The sequence below is a fragment of the Anomalospiza imberbis genome, unplaced genomic scaffold, assembly GCF_031753505.1.
Source record: "Anomalospiza imberbis isolate Cuckoo-Finch-1a 21T00152 unplaced genomic scaffold, ASM3175350v1 scaffold_43, whole genome shotgun sequence".
In the NCBI taxonomy this organism is placed as follows: Eukaryota; Metazoa; Chordata; class Aves; order Passeriformes; family Viduidae; genus Anomalospiza; species Anomalospiza imberbis.
The window spans coordinates 870,474-890,442 of record NW_027100039.1 but is presented as its reverse complement, the minus strand read 5'-3'; the positions used below and the strand labels follow the sequence as shown (position 1 = coordinate 890,442).

Below are 19,969 nucleotides of genomic sequence, written 5' to 3'. Positions count from 1 at the left end.
CCGGGCACACCTGAGACCCCCGGTACCAGGTGAGGGCGGGGCCAGGCACACCTGAGACCCCCAGTACCAGCTGAGGGCGGGGCCAGACACACCTGATGGGCGGGGCCGGGCACACCTGAGACCCCCAGTACTTGGTGAGGGGTGGGACCTGCCCACGTGTGGGTGTGCCCCAAGGTAGGCGTGGCTTGGGCAGGTGTCCCAGGGGGGCGTGGCCAGGCCTGGGCGTGTCCCTGACGGCCCCGCCCTCCCTCCCTGCAGCACCTGCGGGGTCGCCACGTCCTGCACCCGTTCACGGGGCGGCGCCTGCCCGTGCTGCACGACTCCTTCGTGGACCCCCAGTTCGGCACCGGTGAGGGGCGGGGCCTGGGGGCGGGGCTTGGAGGGGTGGGGCTCTTCAGGTGTGGCTGGTTTTGGGGTGTGGCTGGGAGAGGTGTGGCCATTTGGCTGTGGTTCCTTAGGGGTGTGGCCTGACTGGGTGTGGCCTGACTGGGTGTGGTTCCTTAGGGGTGTGGCCTGATTGGGTGTGGTTCCTTAGGGGTGTGGCCTGTTTGGGTGTGGTTCCTTAGGGGTGTGGCCTGACTGGGTGTGGTTCCTTAGGGGTGTGGCCTGATAGGGTGTGGCTGTTTGGGTGTGGTTCCTTAGGGGTGTGGCCTGACTGGGTGTGGTTCCTTAGGGGTGTGGCCTGACTGGGTGTGGTTCCTTAGGGGTGTGGCCTGATAGGGTGTGGCTGTTTGGGTGTGGTTCCTTAGGGGTGTGGCCTGATTTGGTGTGGCCTGACTGGGTGTGGTTCCTTAGGGGAGTGGCCTGACTGGTGTGGTTCCTTAGGGGTGTGGCCTGATTGGGTGTGGCTGTTTGGGTGTGGTTCCTTAGGGGTGTGGCCTGATTGGGTGTGGCTCCTTAGGGGTGTGGCCTGACTGGGTGTGGTTCCTTAGGGGTGTGGCCTGACAGGGTGTGGCTGTTTGGGTGTGGTTCCTTAGGGGTGTGGCCTGACTGGGTGTGGCTGCTTGGGTGTGGTTCCTTAGGGGTGTGGCCTGATGGGGTGTGGCTGTTTGGGTGTGGTCCCTTAGGGGTGTGGCCTGACTGGGTGTGGTTCCTTAGGGGTGTGGCCTGACAGGGTGTGGTTCCTTAGGGGTGTGGCCTGATTGGCTGTGGTTCCTTAGGGGTGTGGCCTGACAGGGTGTGGTTCCTTAGGGGTGTGGCCTGACTGGGTGTGGCTGTTTGGGTGTGGTTCCTTAGGGGTGTGGCCTGATTGGGTGTGGTTCCTTAGGGGTGTGGCCATTTGAGTCCGGTGATTTAGGGGTGTGTCTCTTTGGGTGTGGCTCTTTTGGGGTGTGGCTTCTCTGGGTGTGGTCTGGAGGGGTGTGGCCTGATTGGGTGTGTCTTAGAGGCTTTGTGTGCCCACGGGCGTGGTCAGCCCAGGTGGGGCCGGGCCTGGGCGTGGCAAGGGCGGGCGTGGCCCTTTGTGGGCGTGTCCGAACCGCGTGGCCCCGCCCCCAGGTGCCGTTAAAATCACCCCCGCCCACGACGCCACCGACTTCGAGGTGGGGCAGCGCCACGGGCTGGGCATGGCCGTGGTCATCGGCGAGGACGGCGCCATGGTCAACGTGCCCGCCCCCTTCCAGGTGAGGCCGGGCTGCTTTGGGGAGATTTGGGTGGTTTTGGGGTGTTTTGGGCTGTTTTGGGGCGTTTTGGGCCGTTTTGGGTGACGTTTCGGTTGTTTTGGGTGTTTTGGGGCGTTTTGGGTTGTTTTGGGGTGTTTTGGGTTGGTTTTGGTTGTTTTGGGGTGTTTTGGGGTGTTTTGGCTGATTTGGGGTGTTTTGGGTTAGTTTGGGGTGTTTTGGGTTGTTTTGGGGTGTTTTGGGGTGTTTTGGGTTGATTTGGGGTGTTTTGGGTTGGTTTGGGGTGTTTTGGGTTGGTTTGGGCTGTTTTGGGGTGTTTTGGCTGATTTGGGGTGTTTTGGGTTGTTTTGGGTGACGTTTCGGTTGTTTTGGGGAGATTTGGGTTGTTTTGGGGTGTTTTGGGGTGTTTTAGGTGACGTTTCGGTTGTTTTGGGGTGTTTTGGGTTGTTTTGGGTTGATTTGGGGTGTTTTGGTTGTTTTGGGGCGTTTTGGGCCGTTTTGGGTGACGTTTCGGTTGTTTTAGGGTGTTTTGGGGTGTTTTGTGTTGGTTTGGGGTATGTTGGGGTGTTTTGGGTGACGTTTCGGTTGTTTTGGGTTGATTTGGGGTGTTTTGGGTTGGTTTGGGGCGTTTTGGGGTGTTTTGGGTTGTTTTGGGGCGTTTTGGGCCGTTTTGGGTGACGTTTCGGTTGTTTTGGGGTGTTTTGGGTGAGGTTTGGGTGACGTTTCAGTTGTTTAGGGTTGGTTTGGGGTGTTTTGGGTGACATTTCGGTTGTTTTGGGTTGTTTTGGGTGACGTTTCGGTTGTTTTGGGGTGTTTTGGGTTGTTTTGGTGTGTTTTGGGCTGTTTTGGGGTGTTTTTGGGTGTTTTGGGTTAGTCTGAGTTGTTTTGGGTTGTTTTGGGCTGTTTTGGGTGTTTTGGGGTGTTTTCGGTTAGTCTGAGCTGTTTTGGGTTGTTTTGGGCAGTTTTGGGGTGTTTTTGGTTGTTTCGGGGTGTTTCAGCTTGTTTTGGGCGGTTTTTGGTGAGGTTTGGGTTGTGTCGGGGTGTTTTGGGTTGTTTTGGGTTGGGTCGGGTGATTTTGGGTGAGCTTTGGGTTGTTTTGGTTTGTTTTGGGTTGTGGGGCTGTGGTGGTTACTCGGGGGCTGTGGTGGCCACTCTGGTGGTCACTGTGGTGGTCACTCTGGTGGTCACCAGGGCCGTGGTGGTCACTTGGGCCATGGTGGTCACTCAGGCACTGTGGTGGTCACTCAGGGGCTGTGGTGGCCACTCTGGTGGTCACTCGGGCCGTGGTGGTCACTTGGGCCATGGTGGTCACTCAGGTGCTGTGGTGGTCAGTGGTGGTCACTCGGGTGGTCACTGTGGTCATCACCGGTGGTCACTCGGGTGGTCACTGTGGTGGTCACTGGTGGTCAGCGGTGGTCACTGTGGTGGTCACTGTGGTGGTCACTGTGGTGGTCACCGGTGGTCACCGGTGGTCACTGTGGTGGTCACTGTGGTGGTCACTGTGGTGGTCACTGTGGTGGTCACCGGTGGTCAGCGGTGGTCACTGTGGTGGTCACTGTGGTGGTCACTGTGGTGGTCACTGTGGTGGTCTCTGGTGGTCACTGTGGTGGTCACTGTGGTGGTCACTGGGGTGGTCTCTGGTGGTCACTGGTGGTCACCGGTGGTCACTGGGGTGGTCACTGGTGGTCACCGGTGGTCAGTGGTGGTCACTGTGGTGGTCACTGTGGTGGTCAGTGGTGGTCACTGTGGTGGTCTCTGGTGGTCACTGGTGGTCACTCGGGTGGTCACTGTGGTGGTCACTGTGGTGGTCACTGTGGTGGTCACTGGTGGTCATTGTGGTGGTCACTGTGGTGGTCAGTGGTGGTCACTGTGGTGGTCACTGTGGTGGTCACTGTGGTGGTCACTGTGGTGGTCACCGGTGGTCACTTGGGTGGTCACTGTGGTGGTAACTGTGGTGGTCTCTGGTGGTCTCTGGTGGTCACTGGTGGTCACTCGGGTGGTCACTGTGGTGGTCAGTGGTGGTCACTGTGGTGGTCACTGTGGGTGGTCAGTGGTGGTCACTGTGGTGGTCACTGTGGTGGTCACTCGGGTGGTCACTCGGGGTGGTCACTGTGGTGGTCAGTGGTGGTCACTGTGGTGGTCACTGTGGTGGTCACCAGTGGTCACTGTGGTGGTCACTCGGGTGGTCACTGGTGGTCACTCGGGTGGTCACTGTGGTGGTCAGTGGTGGTCACCGGTGGTCACCGGTAGTCACTCAGGTGGTCACTGGTGGTCTCTGGTGGTCACTGTGGTGGTCAGTGGTGGTCACTGTGGTGGTCACTCTGGTGGTCACTGTGGTGGTCTCTGGTGGTCACTCTGGTGGTCACTCTGGTGGTCACTGTGGTGGTCACTGGTGGTCAGTGGTGGTCACTGGTGGTCACTCTGGTGGTCACTGTGGTGGTCCCCGGTGGTCACCGGGGCCGCGTCCCCCGCAGGGCATGCCGCGGTTCCGGGCCCGCTCGGCGCTGCTGGAGGCGCTGCAGGCGCGGGGGCTCTTCCGGGGCGTCACCGAGAACCCCATGGTGGTGCCCATCTGCAGGTGGGTGACACTCAGGTGACACTCAGGTGACACAGGTGATACAAGTGACAGGTGACACTCAGGTGACAGGTGACACTCAGGTGACACTCAGGTGACACAGGTGACACAGGTGACAGGTGACAGGTGACACTCAGGTGACACTCAGGTGACACTCAGGTGACACAGGTGATACAAGTGACAGGTGACACTCAGGTGACACTCAGGTGACACTCAGGTGACACAGGTGACACACAGGTGACACACAGGTGACACTCAGGTGACACAGGTGACACACAGGTGACACACAGGTGACACTCAGGTGACACAGGTGACACTCAGGTGACACTCAGGTGACACTCAGGTGACACTCAGGTGACACAGGTGACACTCAGGTGATACAGGTGACACTCAGGTGACACTCAGGTGACACTCAGGTGACACAGGTGACACTCAGGTGACACACAGGTGACACAGAAGTGACACAGGTGACACACAGGTGACACAGGTGACACAGTGACACAGGTGACACAGGTGACACAGGTGACAGGTGACACAGGGGTGACACAGGTGACATAGAAGTGACGCAGGTGACACAGGTGACAGGTAACACACAGGTGACACAGGTGACACAGGTGACACAGGTGACAGGGACACAGGTGACACACAGGTGGCACAGGTGACAGAGGTGACACACAGGTGACACAGGTGACACAGGTGACAGGTGACAGGGACACAGGTGACAGAGGTGACACAGGTGACGGACACAGGTGACACACAGGTGACACACAGGTGATACAGGTGACACTCAGGTGACACAGGTGACACAGTGACACAGTTGACACACAGGTGACACACAGGTGACACACAGGTGACACAGGTGACACAGAAGTGACACAGGTGACACAGAAGTGACACAGGTGACGCAGGTGACGCAGGTGGCACAGGTGACACAGGTGACACAGTGACACAGTTGACACACAGGTGACACAGGTGACACAGGTGACAGGTGACACACAGGTGACACAGGTGACACAGAAGTGACACAGGTGACAGGTGACACGCAGGTGACGCAGGTGGCACAGGTGACACAGGTGACAGGTGACACACAGGTGACGCAGGTGACGCAGGTGGCACAGGTGACACTGTCCCCGTGTCCCAGCCGCTCCAAGGACGTGCTGGAGCCCCGCGCTGTGCCTCAGTGGTTCGTGCGCTGCCAGGGCCTGGCCGGGGCCGCGGCGGCCGCCGTGCGCCGGGGGGACCTGAGGCTGCACCCGCCCGGCCACGCCCGCACCTGGTTCACCTGGATGGACAACATCAGGTGAGAGCGGGCGCCCCCGCCCCAGAGCCCTGCCCCAGAGCCCTGCCCCATAGCCCTGCCCCACACCTGCCCTGACACCCTGCCCCATAGCCCCGCCCCATAACCCTGCCCCATAGCCCTGCCCCATAGCCCTGCCCCACACCTGCCCCAGAGCCCTGCCCCAGAACCCTGCCCCACACCTGCCCTGAGACCCTGCCCCATAGCCCTGCCCCATAGCCCTGCCCCACACCTGCCCCAGAGACCTGCCCCACACCTGCCCTGAGACCCTGCCCCACACCTGCCCCAGAGCCCTGCCCCATAACCCTGGCCCATAACCCTGGCCCATAGCCCTGCCCCATAGCCCTGCCCCATAGCCCTGCCCCACACCTGCCCCAGAGCCCTGCCCCATAGCCCTGCCCCACACCTGCCCTGAGACCCTGCCCCCACACCTGCCCCAGAGCCCTGCCCCACACCTGCCCTGAGACCCTGCCCCACACCTGCCCCAGGAGCCCTGCCCCACACCTGCCATGAGACCCTGCCCCACACCTGCCCCACAGCCCTGCCCCATAGCCCTGCCCCATAGCCCTGCCCCACACCTGCCCCACACCTGCCCCATAGCCCTGCCCCATAGCCCTGCCCCACACCTGCCCCATAGCCCTGCCCCATAGCCCTGCCCCTCACCTGCCCCATAGCCCTGCCCCATAACCCTGCCCCTCACCTGCCCCATAGCCCTGCCCCATAACCCTGGCCCATAACCCTGCCCCATAGCCCTGCCCCATAACCCTGGCCCATAACCCTGGTCCATAGCCCTGCCCCATAACCCTGCCCCATAGCCCTGCCCCATAGCCCTGCCCCACACCTGCCCCAGAGCCCTGCCCCATAGCCCTGCCCCACACCTGCCCCAGAGCCCTGCCCCACACCTGCCCTGAGACCCTGCCCCACACCTGCCCCAGAGCCCTGCCCCACACCTGCCATGAGACCCTGCCCCACACCTGCCCCACAGCCCTGCCCCATAGCCCTGCCCCATAGCCCTGCCCCACACCTGCCCCACACCTGCCCCATAGCCCTGCCCCATAGCCCTGCCCCACACCTGCCCCATAGCCCTGCCCCATAGCCCTGCCCCTCACCTGCCCCATAGCCCTGCCCCATAACCCTGCCCCTCACCTGCCCCATAGCCCTGCCCCATAACCCTGGCCCATAACCCTGCCCCATAGCCCTGCCCCATAACCCTGGCCCATAACCCTGGTCCATAGCCCTGCCCCATAACCCTGCCCCATAGCCCTGCCCCAGAACCCTGCCCCACACCTGCCCCATAACCCTGCCCCAGAGCCCTGCCCCAGAACCCTGCCCCACACCTGCCCTGAGACCCTGCCCCACACCTGCCCCAGAGCCCTGCCCCATAGCCCCGCCCCATAGCCCTGCCCCACACCTGCCCCATAACCCTGCCCCATAGCCCTGCCCCATAACCCTGCCCCAGAACCCCCGCCCCACACCTGCCCCATAACCCTGCCCCATAGCCCTGCCCCTCACCTGGCTGGCTCAGGTGAAGCCCCACCCCTGACCTGCCCCATAGCCCTGCCCCATAACCCTGCCCCATAGCCCTGCCCCATAGCCCTGCCCCATAACCCTGCCCCTCACCTGTCTGGCGCAGGTGAAGCCCTGCCCCTCACCTGCCCCTGACCTGCCCCATAGCCCCGCCCCTGACCTGCCCCATAGCCCTGCCCCATAGCCCCGCCCCTGACCTGCCCCATAGCCCCGCCCCATAGCCCCGCCCCTGACCTGCCCCATAGCCCTGCCCCATAGCCCCGCCCCTGACCTGCCCCATAGCCCCGCCCCATAGCCCCGCCCCATAGCCCCGCCCCTGACCTGCCCCATAGCCCTGCCCCATAGCCCCGCCCCTGACCTGCCCCATAGCCCCGCCCCATAGCCCTGCCCCATAGCCCCGCCCCTGACCTGCCCCATAGCCCCGCCCCATAGCCCCGCCCCTGACCTGCCCCATAGCCCTGCCCCATAGCCCCGCCCCTGACCTGCCCCATAGCCCCGCCCCATAGCCCCGCCCCTCACCTGCCCCATAGCCCCGCCCCATAGCCCCGCCCCTGACCTGCCCCATAGCCCTGCCCCATAGCCCCGCCCCTGACCTGCCCCATAGCCCCGCCCCATAGCCCCGCCCCTGACCTGCCCCATAGCCCCGCCCCATAGCCCCGCCCTGACCTGCCACGCCCCGCAGGGACTGGTGCATCTCCCGGCAGCTCTGGTGGGGCCATCGCATCCCCGCCTACTTCGTCACCATCGACGACCCCCGGGTGCCCCCCGGCCAGGTGCGGGTCCTGGGGGGGCACCGGGGGGCAACTGGGGGGCACTGGGGGGCAACTGGGGGGCAACTGGGGGGCACTGGGGGGCAACTGGGGGGCAACTGGGGGGCTGGGGGGCACCGGGGGGCAACTGGGGGGCACTGGGGGGCACTGGGGGGCAACTGGGGGGCAACTGGGGGGCTGGGGGGCACCGGGGGGCAACTGGGGGGCACTGGGGGGGCACTGGGGGGCAACTGGGGGGCAACTGGGGGGCTGGGGGGCACCGGGGGGCAACTGGGGGGCACCGGGGGGCAACTGGGGGGCACTGGGGGGCAACTGGGGGGCAACTGGGGGGTCCTGGAGGGGACTGGGGGGGGATTGGGGGGATCTGGGGGGACGCCGGGGGGGATTTTTGGAGTCTCTGGGGTCACCTCTGGGATTTTTGGGGTCAATTTTGGGGTCACCTCTGGGGTTTTGGGGTCACTTTTGGGGTTTTTGGGGTCACCTCTGGGGTTTTGGGGTCACCTCTGGGGTTTTGGGGTCACTTTTGGGGTTTTGGGGTCACTGGGGTTTTTGGGGTCACTTTTGGGATTTTGGGGTCACTTTTGGGGTCACCTCTGGGGTTTTTGGGGTCACTTTGGGGTTTTTGGGGTCACCTCTGGGGGTTTGGGGTCACTTTTGGGATATTTGGGGTCACCTCTGGGGTTTTGGGGTCACTTTTGGGGTTTTTGGGGTCACTTTTGGGGTTTTGGGGTCACCTCTGGGGTTTTTGGGGCTCCCAGGACGAGGACGAGCGCTTCTGGGTCAGCGGCCGCTCCCCGGACGAGGCTCGAGCCAAAGCGGCCGCGGCCTTCGGGGTCCCCCCGGCAGCGGTCAGCCTGAGGCAAGGTGGGACTGGGAGCACTGGGAGCACTGGGAGGGACTGGGAGGGACTGGGAGGGACTGGTCACTCGTGGTCACTCGTGGTCACTTGTGGTCACTCATGGTCCCTGGTGGTCACTTGTGGTCACTCGTGGTCACTCGTGGTCACTCATGGTCCCTGGTGGTCACTTGTGGTCACTCGTGGTCACTCATGGTCCCTGGTGGTCACTCGTGGTCACTTGTGGTCACTCATGGTCACTGGTGGTCACTCGTGGTCACTTGTGGTCACTCATGGTCACTCGTGGTCACTCGTGGTCTCTCATGGTCCCTGGTGGTCACTCATGGTCACTCGTGGTCCTTGGTGGTCACTTGTGGTCACTCATGGTCCCTGCTGTCCTTGGGCATCACTCGTGATCCCTGGTGGTCACTCGTGGTCCCTGGTGGTCACTCATGGTCCCTGGTGGTCACTTGTAGTCACTCATGGTCCCTGGTGGTCCCTGGTGGTCCCTGGTGGTCCCTCGTTGTCCCTGGTGGTCCCTGCTGTCCCTGGGTGTCACTCATGGTCCTTGGTGGTCCTTGGTGGTCCCTGGTGGTCCCTGGTGGTCACTCATGGTCACTCATGGTCCCTGGTCGTCCCTGGTGGTCCCTGGTGGTCCCTGCTGTCACTCATGGTCCCTGGTGGTCCCTGGTGGTCACTCATGGTCCCTGGTGGTCCCTGGTGGTCCCTGGTGGTCACTGGGGGTCCCTGGTGGTCCCTGGTGGTTCCTGGTGGTCACTCATGGTCCTTGGTGGTCCCTGGTGGTCACCCGCAGACGAGGACGTCCTGGACACCTGGTTCTCCTCCGGTCTCTTCCCCTTCTCCATCTTCGGCTGGCCCCAGCAGGTCAACGGGGGCTGGGGGAACTGGGGGGCTCTGGGGGGGTCCAGGGGGGCTCTGGGGGGGGTCCAGGAGAACTGGGGGGGGTCCAGGGGAACTGGGGGGATCAGGGGGGGCTCTGGGGGGGCTCTGGGGGGGCTCTGGGGGGCTCTGGGGGGGCTCTGGGGAGGGGTCCAGGGGATCTCTGGGGGGGGTCCGGGGGGCTCTGGAGGCTCTGGAAGGGCCATGGGGGGGGGTCCTGAGGGGCTCTGGGGGGGGTGTGGGGGGGTCCAGGGGAACTGGGGGGGCTCTGGGGGGGTCCTGAGGGGCTCTTGGGGGCTCTGGGGAGTTCTGGGGGGCTCTGGGGGGGGGGTCCAGGGGATCTCTGGGGGGGGTCCGGGGGGCTCTGGAGGCTCTGGAAGGGCCATGGGGGGGGGGTCCTGGGGGGTCCAGGGGGGCTCTCGGGGGGTCCAGGGGAACTGGGGGAACTCTGGGGGGGATCTGGGGGGCTCTGGGGGTGTCCTGAGGGGCTCTGGGGGGGTTCTGGGGGGGGTCTGGGGGGGCCCAGGGGAACTGTGGGGATCGGGGGGGGCTCTGGGGGGTCTCTAGGGAGTTCTGGGGGGCTCTGGGGAGGGGTCCAGGGGATCTCTGGTGGGGTCTGGGGGTCTCTGGAGGCTCTGGAAGGGCCATTGGGGGGGGGTCCTGAGGGGCTCTGGGGGGGTCCAGGGGGGCTCTGGGGGGGGTTCTGGGGTGGTCTGGGGGGGTCCAGGGGAACTGTGGGGATCAGGGGGGGCTCTGGGGGGTCTCTGGGGAGTTCTGGGGGGCTCTGGGGAGGGGTCCAGGTGATCTCTGGGGGGGTCCTGAGGGTCTCTGGGGGGGGCTCTGGGGGGGTCCAGGGGAACTGGGGGAACTCTGGGGAGTTCTGGGGGGCTCTGGAGGGGTCCTGAGGGGCTCTGGGGGGCTCTGGGGGGGTTCAGGGGAACTGGGGGGAACTCTGGGGGGGATCTGGGGGGCTCTGGGGGGGTCCTGAGGGGCTCTGGGGGGGTCATGGGGGGGTCATGGGGGGGCTCTGGGGGGGTCAGGGGGGCTCTGGGAGGGTTCCGGGGGGGCTCTGGGGGTCTCTGGGGCTCCGGGGGGGTCCCTGGGGGCTCCGGGGGTGCGGGTCTCACGCCGGGGTCCCGCCGTGCCCCCAGACCCCCGACCTGGAGCGCTTCTACCCGGGCTCGCTGCTGGAGACCGGGCACGACATCCTCTTCTTCTGGGTGGCCAGGATGGTGATGCTGGGGCTGGCGCTGACCGGGCGGCTGCCCTTCCGCCAGGTGGGACCCCAAAAACACCCCAAAAACACCCCAAAAACAACCCCAAATACCAAAAAAACAATCCAAAATACCTCAAAATACCCCAAAAACACCCCAAAACACCCCAAAAACACCCCAAAATACCCCAAAACCACCCCAAAATACCCCAAAAACAATCCAAAATACCTCAAAATACCCCAAAAACACCCCAAAAACACCCCAAAACAACCCAAAATACCCCAAAAACACCCCAAAATACCCCAAAACCACCCAAAATACCCCAAAAACAACCCAAACTACCTCAAAATACCCCAAAACACCCCAAAACGTCCCAAAACACCCAAAATACCCCAAAATACCCCCAAAACCACCCCAAAATACCCCCAAAACAACCCAAAATACCCCCAAAACAACCCAAAATCCCCCAAAATCCCCCAAAATACCCCCAATACCACCCCAAAATACCCCCAATACAAACCAAAATACCCCAAAAACAACCCAAAACAACCCAAAACACCCCAAAACAACCCAAAATCCCCCAAAAACAATCCAAAATACCCCAAAATACCCCAAAATACCCCCAAAACCACCCCAAAATACCCCCAATACAAACCAAAATACCCCAAAAACAACCCAAAACCACCCCAAAATACCCCAAAATACCCGAAAACTCCCCAAAATACCTGAAAATACCCCAAAACCACACCAAAATACCGCAAAATACCGCAAAAAACAACCCAAAATACAGCAAAAACACCCCAAAACCACCCAAAATACCCCAAAATACCCCCAAAACACCCGAAAATACCCCAAAAACAGCCCAAAACAACCCGAAAACACCCCAGAAAACACACCAAAAAACACCCCTAAAACATCCCAAAACACCCCAAAACACCGCATGAATACCCCAAATCCCCCAAAAATACCCCAAAGCACCCCAAACATACCTGTCCCCCCCTGTCCCCAGGTGTGTCACCTGTCCCCAGGTGTGTCCCCTGTCCCCAGGTGTGTCCCCAGCTGTGTCACCTGTCCCCCAGGTGTGTCCCCACCTGTCCCCAGGTGTGTCCCCTGTCCCCAGGTGTGTCACCTGTCCCCACCTGTCCCCCCCTGTCCCCAGGTGTGTCACCTGTCCCCACCTGTCCCCCAAGGTGTGTCCCCTGTCCCCAGCTGTGTCACCTGTCCCCACCTGTCCCCAGGTGTGTCCCCTGTCCCCAGGTGTGTCACCTGTCCCCAGGTGTGTCCCCAGGTGTCCCCAGGTGTGTCACCTGTCCCCCCTGTCCCCAGGTGTGTCACCTGTCCCCACCTGTCCCCAGGTGTGTCCCCAGGTGTCCCCAGGTGTGTCACCTGTCCCCAGGTGTGTCCCCAGGTGTGTCCCCTGTCCCCAGGTGTGTCCCCTGTCCCCAGGTGTGTCCCCTGTCCCCAGCTGTGTCACCTGTCCCCACCTGTCCCCAGGTGTGTCCCCTGTCCCCAGGTGTGTCCCCAGGTGTGTCCCCACCTGTCCCCAGGTGTCCCACCTGTCCCCCCCCTGTCCCCAGGTGTCCCCAGGTGTGTCACCTGTCCCCACCTGTCCCCAGGTGTGTCCCCTGTCCCCAGGTGTGTCCCCAGGTGTGTCCCCAGGTGTGTCCCCTGTCCCCAGGTGTGTCCCCAGGTGTGTCCCCAGGTGTGTCCCCCTGTCCCCAGGTGTGTCCCCAGGTGTGTCACCTGTCCCCACCCGTCCCCAGGTGTGTCACCTGTCCCCACCTGTCCCCAGGTGTGTCCCCTGTCCCCAGGTGTGTCCCCAGGTGTGTCACCTGTCCCCCCCTGTCCCCAGGTGTACCTCCACGCCATCGTCCGCGACGCCCACGGCCGCAAGATGAGCAAATCCCTGGGGAACGTCATCGACCCCCTGGACGTCATCGCGGGGGTGACGCTGCAGGTGGGACCCCCCAAACCCCCGGGGACCCCCCAGGTGAGCCCAGGTGAGCCCAGGTGAGCCCGGGTGACCCCCCCCCGTGCCCCCCCAGGAGCTGCACCTGCAGCTGGAGAGCAGCAACCTGGACCCGGCCGAGCTGGAGCGCGCCCGGGAGGGGCAGGTGAGGGATGGGGGAAATTTGGGGGGGATTTGGGGGGATTTGGGAAAATTGGGGGGGATTTGGGGTGGATTTGGGGGGATTTGGGGGGGATTTGGGAAAATTGGGGGGGATTTGGGGTGGATTTGGGGGAATTTGGGGGGGATTTGGGGGGATTTGGAGTGGATTTGGGAAATTTGGGGGGATTTGGGGTGGATTTGGGGGAATTTGGGGGGATTTCGGAAGGTTCGGGGGTGGATTTGGGTGGATTTGGGGTGGATTTGGGGGGATTTGGGGTGGATTTGGGGGAATTTGGGAAATTTGGGGGGGATTTGGGAGAATTTGGGGGGATTTGGGAAATTTGGGGGGGGATTTGGGGTTGATTTGGGGGGGATTTGGGTGGATTTGGGGAATTTGGGGTGGATTTGGGGGGATTTGGGTGGATTTGGGGGGATTTGGGGTGGATTTGGGGGGATTTGGGAAATTTGGGGGGGATTTGGGGGTGGATTTGGGGGGATTTGGGGGGGATTTGGGAAAATTGGGGGGGATTTGGGGGAATTTGGGGGGGATTTCGGAAGGTTCCGGGTGGATTTGGGTGGATTTGGGGTGGATTTGGGGGGATTTGGGGTGGATTTGGGGGGGATTTGGGGGGGGGGGGTTTGGGGGGATTTGGGAAATTTGGGGGGGGATCTGGGGTGGATTTGGGGTGGATTTGGGGGGATTTGGGGTGGATTTGGGGGAATTTGGGAAATTTGGGGGGGGATTTGGGGTTGATTTGGGGTGGATTTGGGGGGGAATTTGGGGGGATTTGGGAAATTTGGGGTGGATTTGGGGTGGATTTGGGAAAATTGGGGTGGATTTGGGGGGATTTGGGGTGGATTTGGGGGGGGTTTGGGGGAATTTGGGAAATTTGGGGTTGATTTGGGGGGATTTGGGGGGGATTTGGGAAAATTGGGGTGGATTTGGGGGGGTTTGGGGTGGATTTGGGGGGGATTTGGGGTGGATTTGCGGGGATTTGAGGGGATTTGGGGGGGATTTGAGGGGATTTGGGGGGATTTTGTGGGGATTTGGGAGATTTGGGGTGGGTTTGGGGGATTTGGTGGGGGTTTGGAGGGATTTGGGGGCATCCTGGGAGATTTGGGGGAGCCTGGGGGGGTCTGGGTGTATTTTGGGGGGGTCTTTATCCCCTCCCGGCCCCCCCAGAAACGCGACTTCCCCGAGGGGATCCCCGAATGCGGCACGGACGCGCTTCGCTTCGCCCTCTGCGCCTACACGGCCCAGGGTACCCCAAAAGGGCCCCAAGACACCCCAAAATGCACCCAGAACACCCTAAAACACCCCAAAACTGCACCAAAAACACCACAGAACACCCCAAAACCGCCCCAGAGCACCACGAAACCGCACCTGAACGCCCCAAAACCACCCCAAATGCCCCAAAACCACCCCACAACACCCCAAAACTGCCCCCAGAACACCCCAAAACCACCACAGAACACCCCAAGAAACCCAAAACCGCCCCAGAGCACCACAAAACCGCCCCTCAACGCCCCAAAACCACCCTAAAACTACCCCAGAACCACTCTGCAACACCCCAGAACACCCCAAAACCGCCCCAGAACACCCCAAAACCAACCCAGAACACCCCAAAACCGCCCCAGAACACCCCAAAACCAACCCAGAACACCCCAAGAAACCCAAAACTGCACCAGAACACCCCAAAACCAACCCAGAACACCCCAAGAAACCCAAAACCACCCCAGAACACCCCAAAACCAACCCAGAACACCCCAAAACACCCCAAAAGCCCCAAAACCACCCTACAACCCCCCAAAACCACCCGAAAACCTCCCTGGAACACCCCAAGAAACCCAAAACTGCACCAGAACACCCCAAAACCACCCCTGAACACCCCAAAACCGCACCAGAACACCCCAAGAAACCCAAATCTGCACCAGAACACCCCAAAACCACCCCAAAACACCCCAAAAGCCCCAAAACTACCCTAGAACCCCCCCAAAACCACCCCAAAACCTGCCCGGAACACCCCAAGAAACCCAAAACTGCACCAGAACACCCCAAAACCTCCCCAGAACACCCCAAGAAATCCAAAACTGCATCAGAACACCCCAAAACCTCCCCTGAACACCCCAAAACCGCACCAGAACACCCCAAGAAACCCAAAACTGCCCCCGAACATCCCAAAACCTCCCCTGAACACCCCAAAACACCCCAAATGCCCCAAAACCACACTAGAACCCCCCCGAAACCACCCCAAAACCTCCCTGGAACACCCCAAGAAACCCAAAACTGCACCAGAACACCCCAAAACCACCCCTGAACACCCCAAAACACCCCAAAAGCCCCACCGAACCCCCTGAAACCACCCAAAACCTCCCCTGAACACCCCAAAACACCCCAAAAGCCCCAAAACTACCCTAGAACCCCCCCCAAAACCACCCCAAAACCACCCCGGAACACCCCAAAACACCCCAAATTCCCCAAAACTGCCCTAGAACCCCCCCAAAACCACCCCAAAACCTGCTCGCAACACCCCAAGAAACCCAAAACCCCGCCCCAGAACACCCCAAAACCACCCCTGAACACCCCAAAACCTCCCCAGAACACCCCAAGAAACCCAAAACCACCCCGGAACACCCCAAAACCACCCCTGAACACCCCAAATGCCCCAAAACCACCCTAGAACCCACCCGAAACCAACCCCACAACACCCCAGAACACCCCAAAAAGGCCCCAGAACACCCCAAAAACCTCCCCGGAACACCCCAAGAAACCCAAAACTGCCCCAGAACACCCCAAAACCTCCCCGGAACACCCCAAGAAACCCAGAAGCGCCCCCCGCGCCCCCCTGAGCCCCCCGTGTGCCCCCAGGCCGGGACATCAACCTGGACGTGGGGCGGGTTTTGGGGTACCGGCACTTCTGTAACAAGGTCTGGAACGGGGCTCGCTTCGTGCTGCGCGCGCTGGGCGAGGGCTACCGGCCCCCCCCCGAGCCACAGGTACCCCCGAGACCCCCCGAGACCCCCTGAGACCCCTTAAAACCCCCCGAGACCCCCTAAAACCCCCCGAGACCCCCTGAGACCCCCTAAATCCCCCTGAGACCCCCCTGAGACCCCCTAAAGCCCCCCGAGACCCCCCTGAGACCCCCTAAAACCCCCTGAGACCCCCCGAGACCCCCTAAATCCCACCGAGACCCTGAGACCCCCCCGAGCCACAGGTACCCCCGAGACCTCCTGAGACCCCCCCCCGAGACTCCCTGAGACCCCCTAAAACTCCCTGAGACCCCCCCGAGACCCCCCTGAGCCACAGGTACCCCCGACACCCCCCTGAGACCCCCTAAAACCCCCTGAGACCCCCGAGACCCCCTAAAACCCCCTGAGACCCCCCCGAGACCCCCCCCCGAGCCACAGGTACCCCCGAGACCCCCCGAGACGCCCTGAGACCCCCTGAGACCCCCCTGAACCCCCCTGAGACCCCCCCTGAGCCACAGGTACCCCTGAGACCCCCCGAGACCTCCTGAGACCCCCTAAAGCCCCCCGAGACCCCCTAAAACCCCCTGAGACGCCCCTGAGACCCCCTAAATCCCACCGAGACCCCCCCGAGACCCCCTGAGACCCCCCCCGAGACCCCCTAAAACCCCCTGAGACCCCCTAAATCCCACCAAGACCCCCTAAAACCCCCTGAGACCCCCTAAAACCCCCTAAAACCCCCTAAAACCCCCTGAGACCCCCCTGAACCCCCCTGCTGTCCCAAATGTCCCCATGTCCCCAATGTCCCCCGACGTCTGTCCCTGTCCCCATGTCCCTGTGTCCCCCTGACGGCTGTCCCTGTCCCTGTCCCCATGTCCCCATGTCCCCAATGTCCCACTGATGTCTGTCCCCATGTCCCCATGTCCCCATGTCCCTGACGGCTGTCCCTGTCCCCATGTCCCCAATGTCCCCAATGTCCCCAATGTCCCCATGTCCCCCCGACGTCTGTCCCTGTCCCCATGTCCCCAATGTCCCCATGTCCCCCCGACGGCTGTCCCTGTCCCCATGTCCCCAATGTCCCCATGTCCCCCCGACGGCTGTCCCTGTCCCCATGTCCCCATGTCCCCATGTCCCCCCGACGTCTGTCCCTGTCCCCAATGTCCTCCGACGTCTGTCCCTGTCCCCATGTCCCCAATGTCCCCATGTCCCCCTGATGTCTGTCCCTGTCCCCATGTCCCCAATGTCCCCAATGTCCCCATGTCCCCTGACGGCTGTCCCCGTCCCCATGTCCCAATGTCCCCATGTCCCCATGTCCCCCGACGGCTGTCCCTGTCCCCAGGGCGGGTCCCTGGCCGAGCGCTGGGTGCGGAGCCGCCTCAGCCGCGCCGTGCGGGGCTGCGGGGGCCGCCCTGGGGAGCTTCGACTTCCCGGGGGCCACCACGGCCGTGCACAGCTTCTGGGTGTACGAGTTCTGCGACGTCTACCTGGTACGGGGACACGGGGGACATCGGGGACACGGGGGACACGGGGGACACAGGGGACATCGGGGACACGGGGGACATTGGGGTGTTTGTGGGGTCTGGGGGGTTATGGGGGGTTATGGGGGTACAGGGGGTTGTGGGGTCACCACGGCCGTGCACGGCTTCTGGGTGTACGAGCTCTGCGACGTCTGCCTGGTACGGGGACACGGGGGACATCGGGGACACGGGGGACACTGGGGACACTGGGGACATCGGGGACACTGGGGACATCGGGGTGTTTGTGGGGTCTGGGGGGTTATGGGGGTTATGGGGGTACAGGGGGTTGTGGGGTCACCGGGGACACGGGGGACATCGGGGACATTGGGGACATCGGGTACACGGGGGACATCGGGGTGTTTGTGGGGTCTGGGGGGTTATGGGGGTACAGGGGGTTGTGGGGTCACCACGGCCGTGCACAGCTTCTGGGTGTACGAGTTCTGCGACGTCTACCTGGTATGGGGACACGGGGGACATCGGGGACATTTGGGGACACTGGGGACAGCGGGGACATCGGGGTGTTTGTGGGGTCTGGGGGGTTATGGGGGTTATGGGGGTACAGGGGGTTGTGGGGTCACCACGGCCGTGCACGGCTTCTGGGTGTACGAGTTCTGCGACGTCTACCTGGTACGGGGACACAGGGAACATGGGGGACATTTGGGGACACTGGGGACACTGGGGACATCGGGGACGTTGGGGACACTGAGGACATGGGGCTATTGGGGACATTGTAGGGGACATTGGGGGACATTGGGGACACTGAGGACATTGGGGATGTTGGGGACACTGGGGACGTGGGGATATTGTGGGGGACATGGGGGGACATTGGGGACACTGGGGACATTGGGGAGACATTGGGGACATGGGGAACGTTGGGGACATCGGGGACATTGGGGACGTTGAGGACACTGGGGATATTGGGGACATTGTGGGGGACATGGGGACATTGGGGGAGACATTGGGGACATCAGGGACATTGGGGACATCGGGGACATCAGGGACACTGGGGACATTGGGGATATTTGGGACATTGAGGGGGGGACATTGGGGACACTGCGGGGAGACGGGGACATTGGGGCGACATTGGGGACATTGGGGACATCGGGGACATTGGGGACATTGGGGACGTTGAGGACACTGGGGATATTGGGGACATTGTGGGGGACATGAGGACATTGGGGGGGGACATTGGGGACACTGGGGGGACACAGGGACATTGGGGTGACATTGGGGACATCGGGGACATCGGGGACGTTGGGGACACTGGGCTATTGGGGGGGTATGGGGCCACCACAGCCATGCGCGGCTCCTGGGTTTATTTGGGGTCCCTGGGCGTTTTTGGGGGTCCCTGGGGGGTATTTGGGGTCTCTGGGGATCCCCGGATGTTTTTTTGGGATCCCTCGGTGTTTTTTTGGGGTCCCTGAGTGTTTTTTGGGGTCCCTGAGTGTTTTTTGGGATCCCCGGGTGTTTTTGGGGATCCCCGGGTGTTTTTTGGAGATCCCCGGGTGTTTTTTGGAGATCCCCGGGTGTTTTTTTGGGATCCCCGGGTGTTTTTGGGGATCCCCGGGTGTTTTTGGAGATCCCCGGGTGTTTTTTGGGATCCCCTGGTGTTTTTTGGGATCCCTTGGTTTTTTTTGGGGATCCCTGGGTGTTATTTGGGATCCCTGAGTGTTTTTGGGGATCCCTTGGTGTTTTTTGGAGATCCCCGGGTGTTTTTTGGGATCCCCTGGTGTTTTTTGGGATCCCTTGGTGTTTTTTGGGGATCCCCAGGTGTTTTTTGGGGATCCCTGGCTGGTTTTTTGGGATCCCCGGGTGTTTTTTTGGGATCCCCGGGTGTTTTTGGGGATCCCCGGGTGTTTTTTGGAGATCCCCGGGTGTTTTTTGGGATCCCCTGGTGTTTTTGGGGATCCCTTGGTGTTTTTTTGGGGATCCCCAGGTGTTTTTTTGGGATCCCTGGCTGTTTTTTTGGGATCCCTCGGTGTTTTTTTGGGATCCCTGGCTGGTTTTTTGGGATCCCTTGGTGTTTTTTGGGATCCCTGGCTGTTTTTTTGGGATCCCCGGGTGTTTTTTGGAGATCCCCGGGTGTTTTTTGGAGATCCCCGGGTGTTTTTTGGGATCCCTGGGTGTTTTTTTGGGATCCCTGGGTGTTTTTTTGGGATCCCTGGCTGTTTTTTTGGGATCCCTGGGTGTTTTTTGGGATCCCCGGGTGTTTTTGGGGATCCCCGGGTGTTTTTTGGAGATCCCCGGGTGTTTTTTGGGATCCCCTGGTGTTTTTGGGGATCCCTTGGTGTTTTTTTGGGGATCCCCAGGTGTTTTTTTGGGATCCCTGGCTGTTTTTTTGGGATCCCTCGGTGTTTTTTTGGGATCCCTGGCTGGTTTTTTGGGATCCCTTGGTGTTTTTTGGGATCCCTGGCTGTTTTTTTGGGATCCCCGGGTGTTTTTTGGAGATCCCCGGGTGTTTTTTGGAGATCCCCGGGTGTTTTTTGGGATCCCTGGGTGTTTTTTTGGGATCCCTGGGTGTTTTTTTGGGATCCCTGGCTGTTTTTTTGGGATCCCTGGGTGTTTTTTGGGATCCCTGGCTGTTTTTTTGGGATCCCTCGGCGTTTTAGGGGATCCCCGGGTGTTTTTTGGGGGTCCC

The 19,969-nt window shown here is 61.7% G+C and overlaps 1 protein-coding gene across 1 annotated transcript in view; it reads left to right on the top strand.

Moving 5' to 3' along the window:
- Positions 1-15,874, top strand: part of LOC137466729 (valine--tRNA ligase-like) — a 28,187-nt gene extending 12,313 nt beyond the window's left edge. The window contains exons 9-20 of the mRNA XM_068178410.1: positions 259-349; positions 1,498-1,622; positions 4,094-4,197; positions 5,336-5,494; positions 7,701-7,791; positions 8,547-8,652; positions 9,438-9,508; positions 10,675-10,800; positions 12,590-12,694; positions 12,783-12,851; positions 14,031-14,109; positions 15,717-15,874. Of these exons, the coding sequence (XP_068034511.1) occupies positions 259-349; positions 1,498-1,622; positions 4,094-4,197; positions 5,336-5,494; positions 7,701-7,791; positions 8,547-8,652; positions 9,438-9,508; positions 10,675-10,800; positions 12,590-12,694; positions 12,783-12,851; positions 14,031-14,109; positions 15,717-15,874 (1,284 nt within the window). The remainder of the gene's footprint in view (positions 1-258; positions 350-1,497; positions 1,623-4,093; positions 4,198-5,335; positions 5,495-7,700; positions 7,792-8,546; positions 8,653-9,437; positions 9,509-10,674; positions 10,801-12,589; positions 12,695-12,782; positions 12,852-14,030; positions 14,110-15,716) is intronic.
- The last annotated feature ends 4,095 nt before the right edge of the window (positions 15,875-19,969 follow it).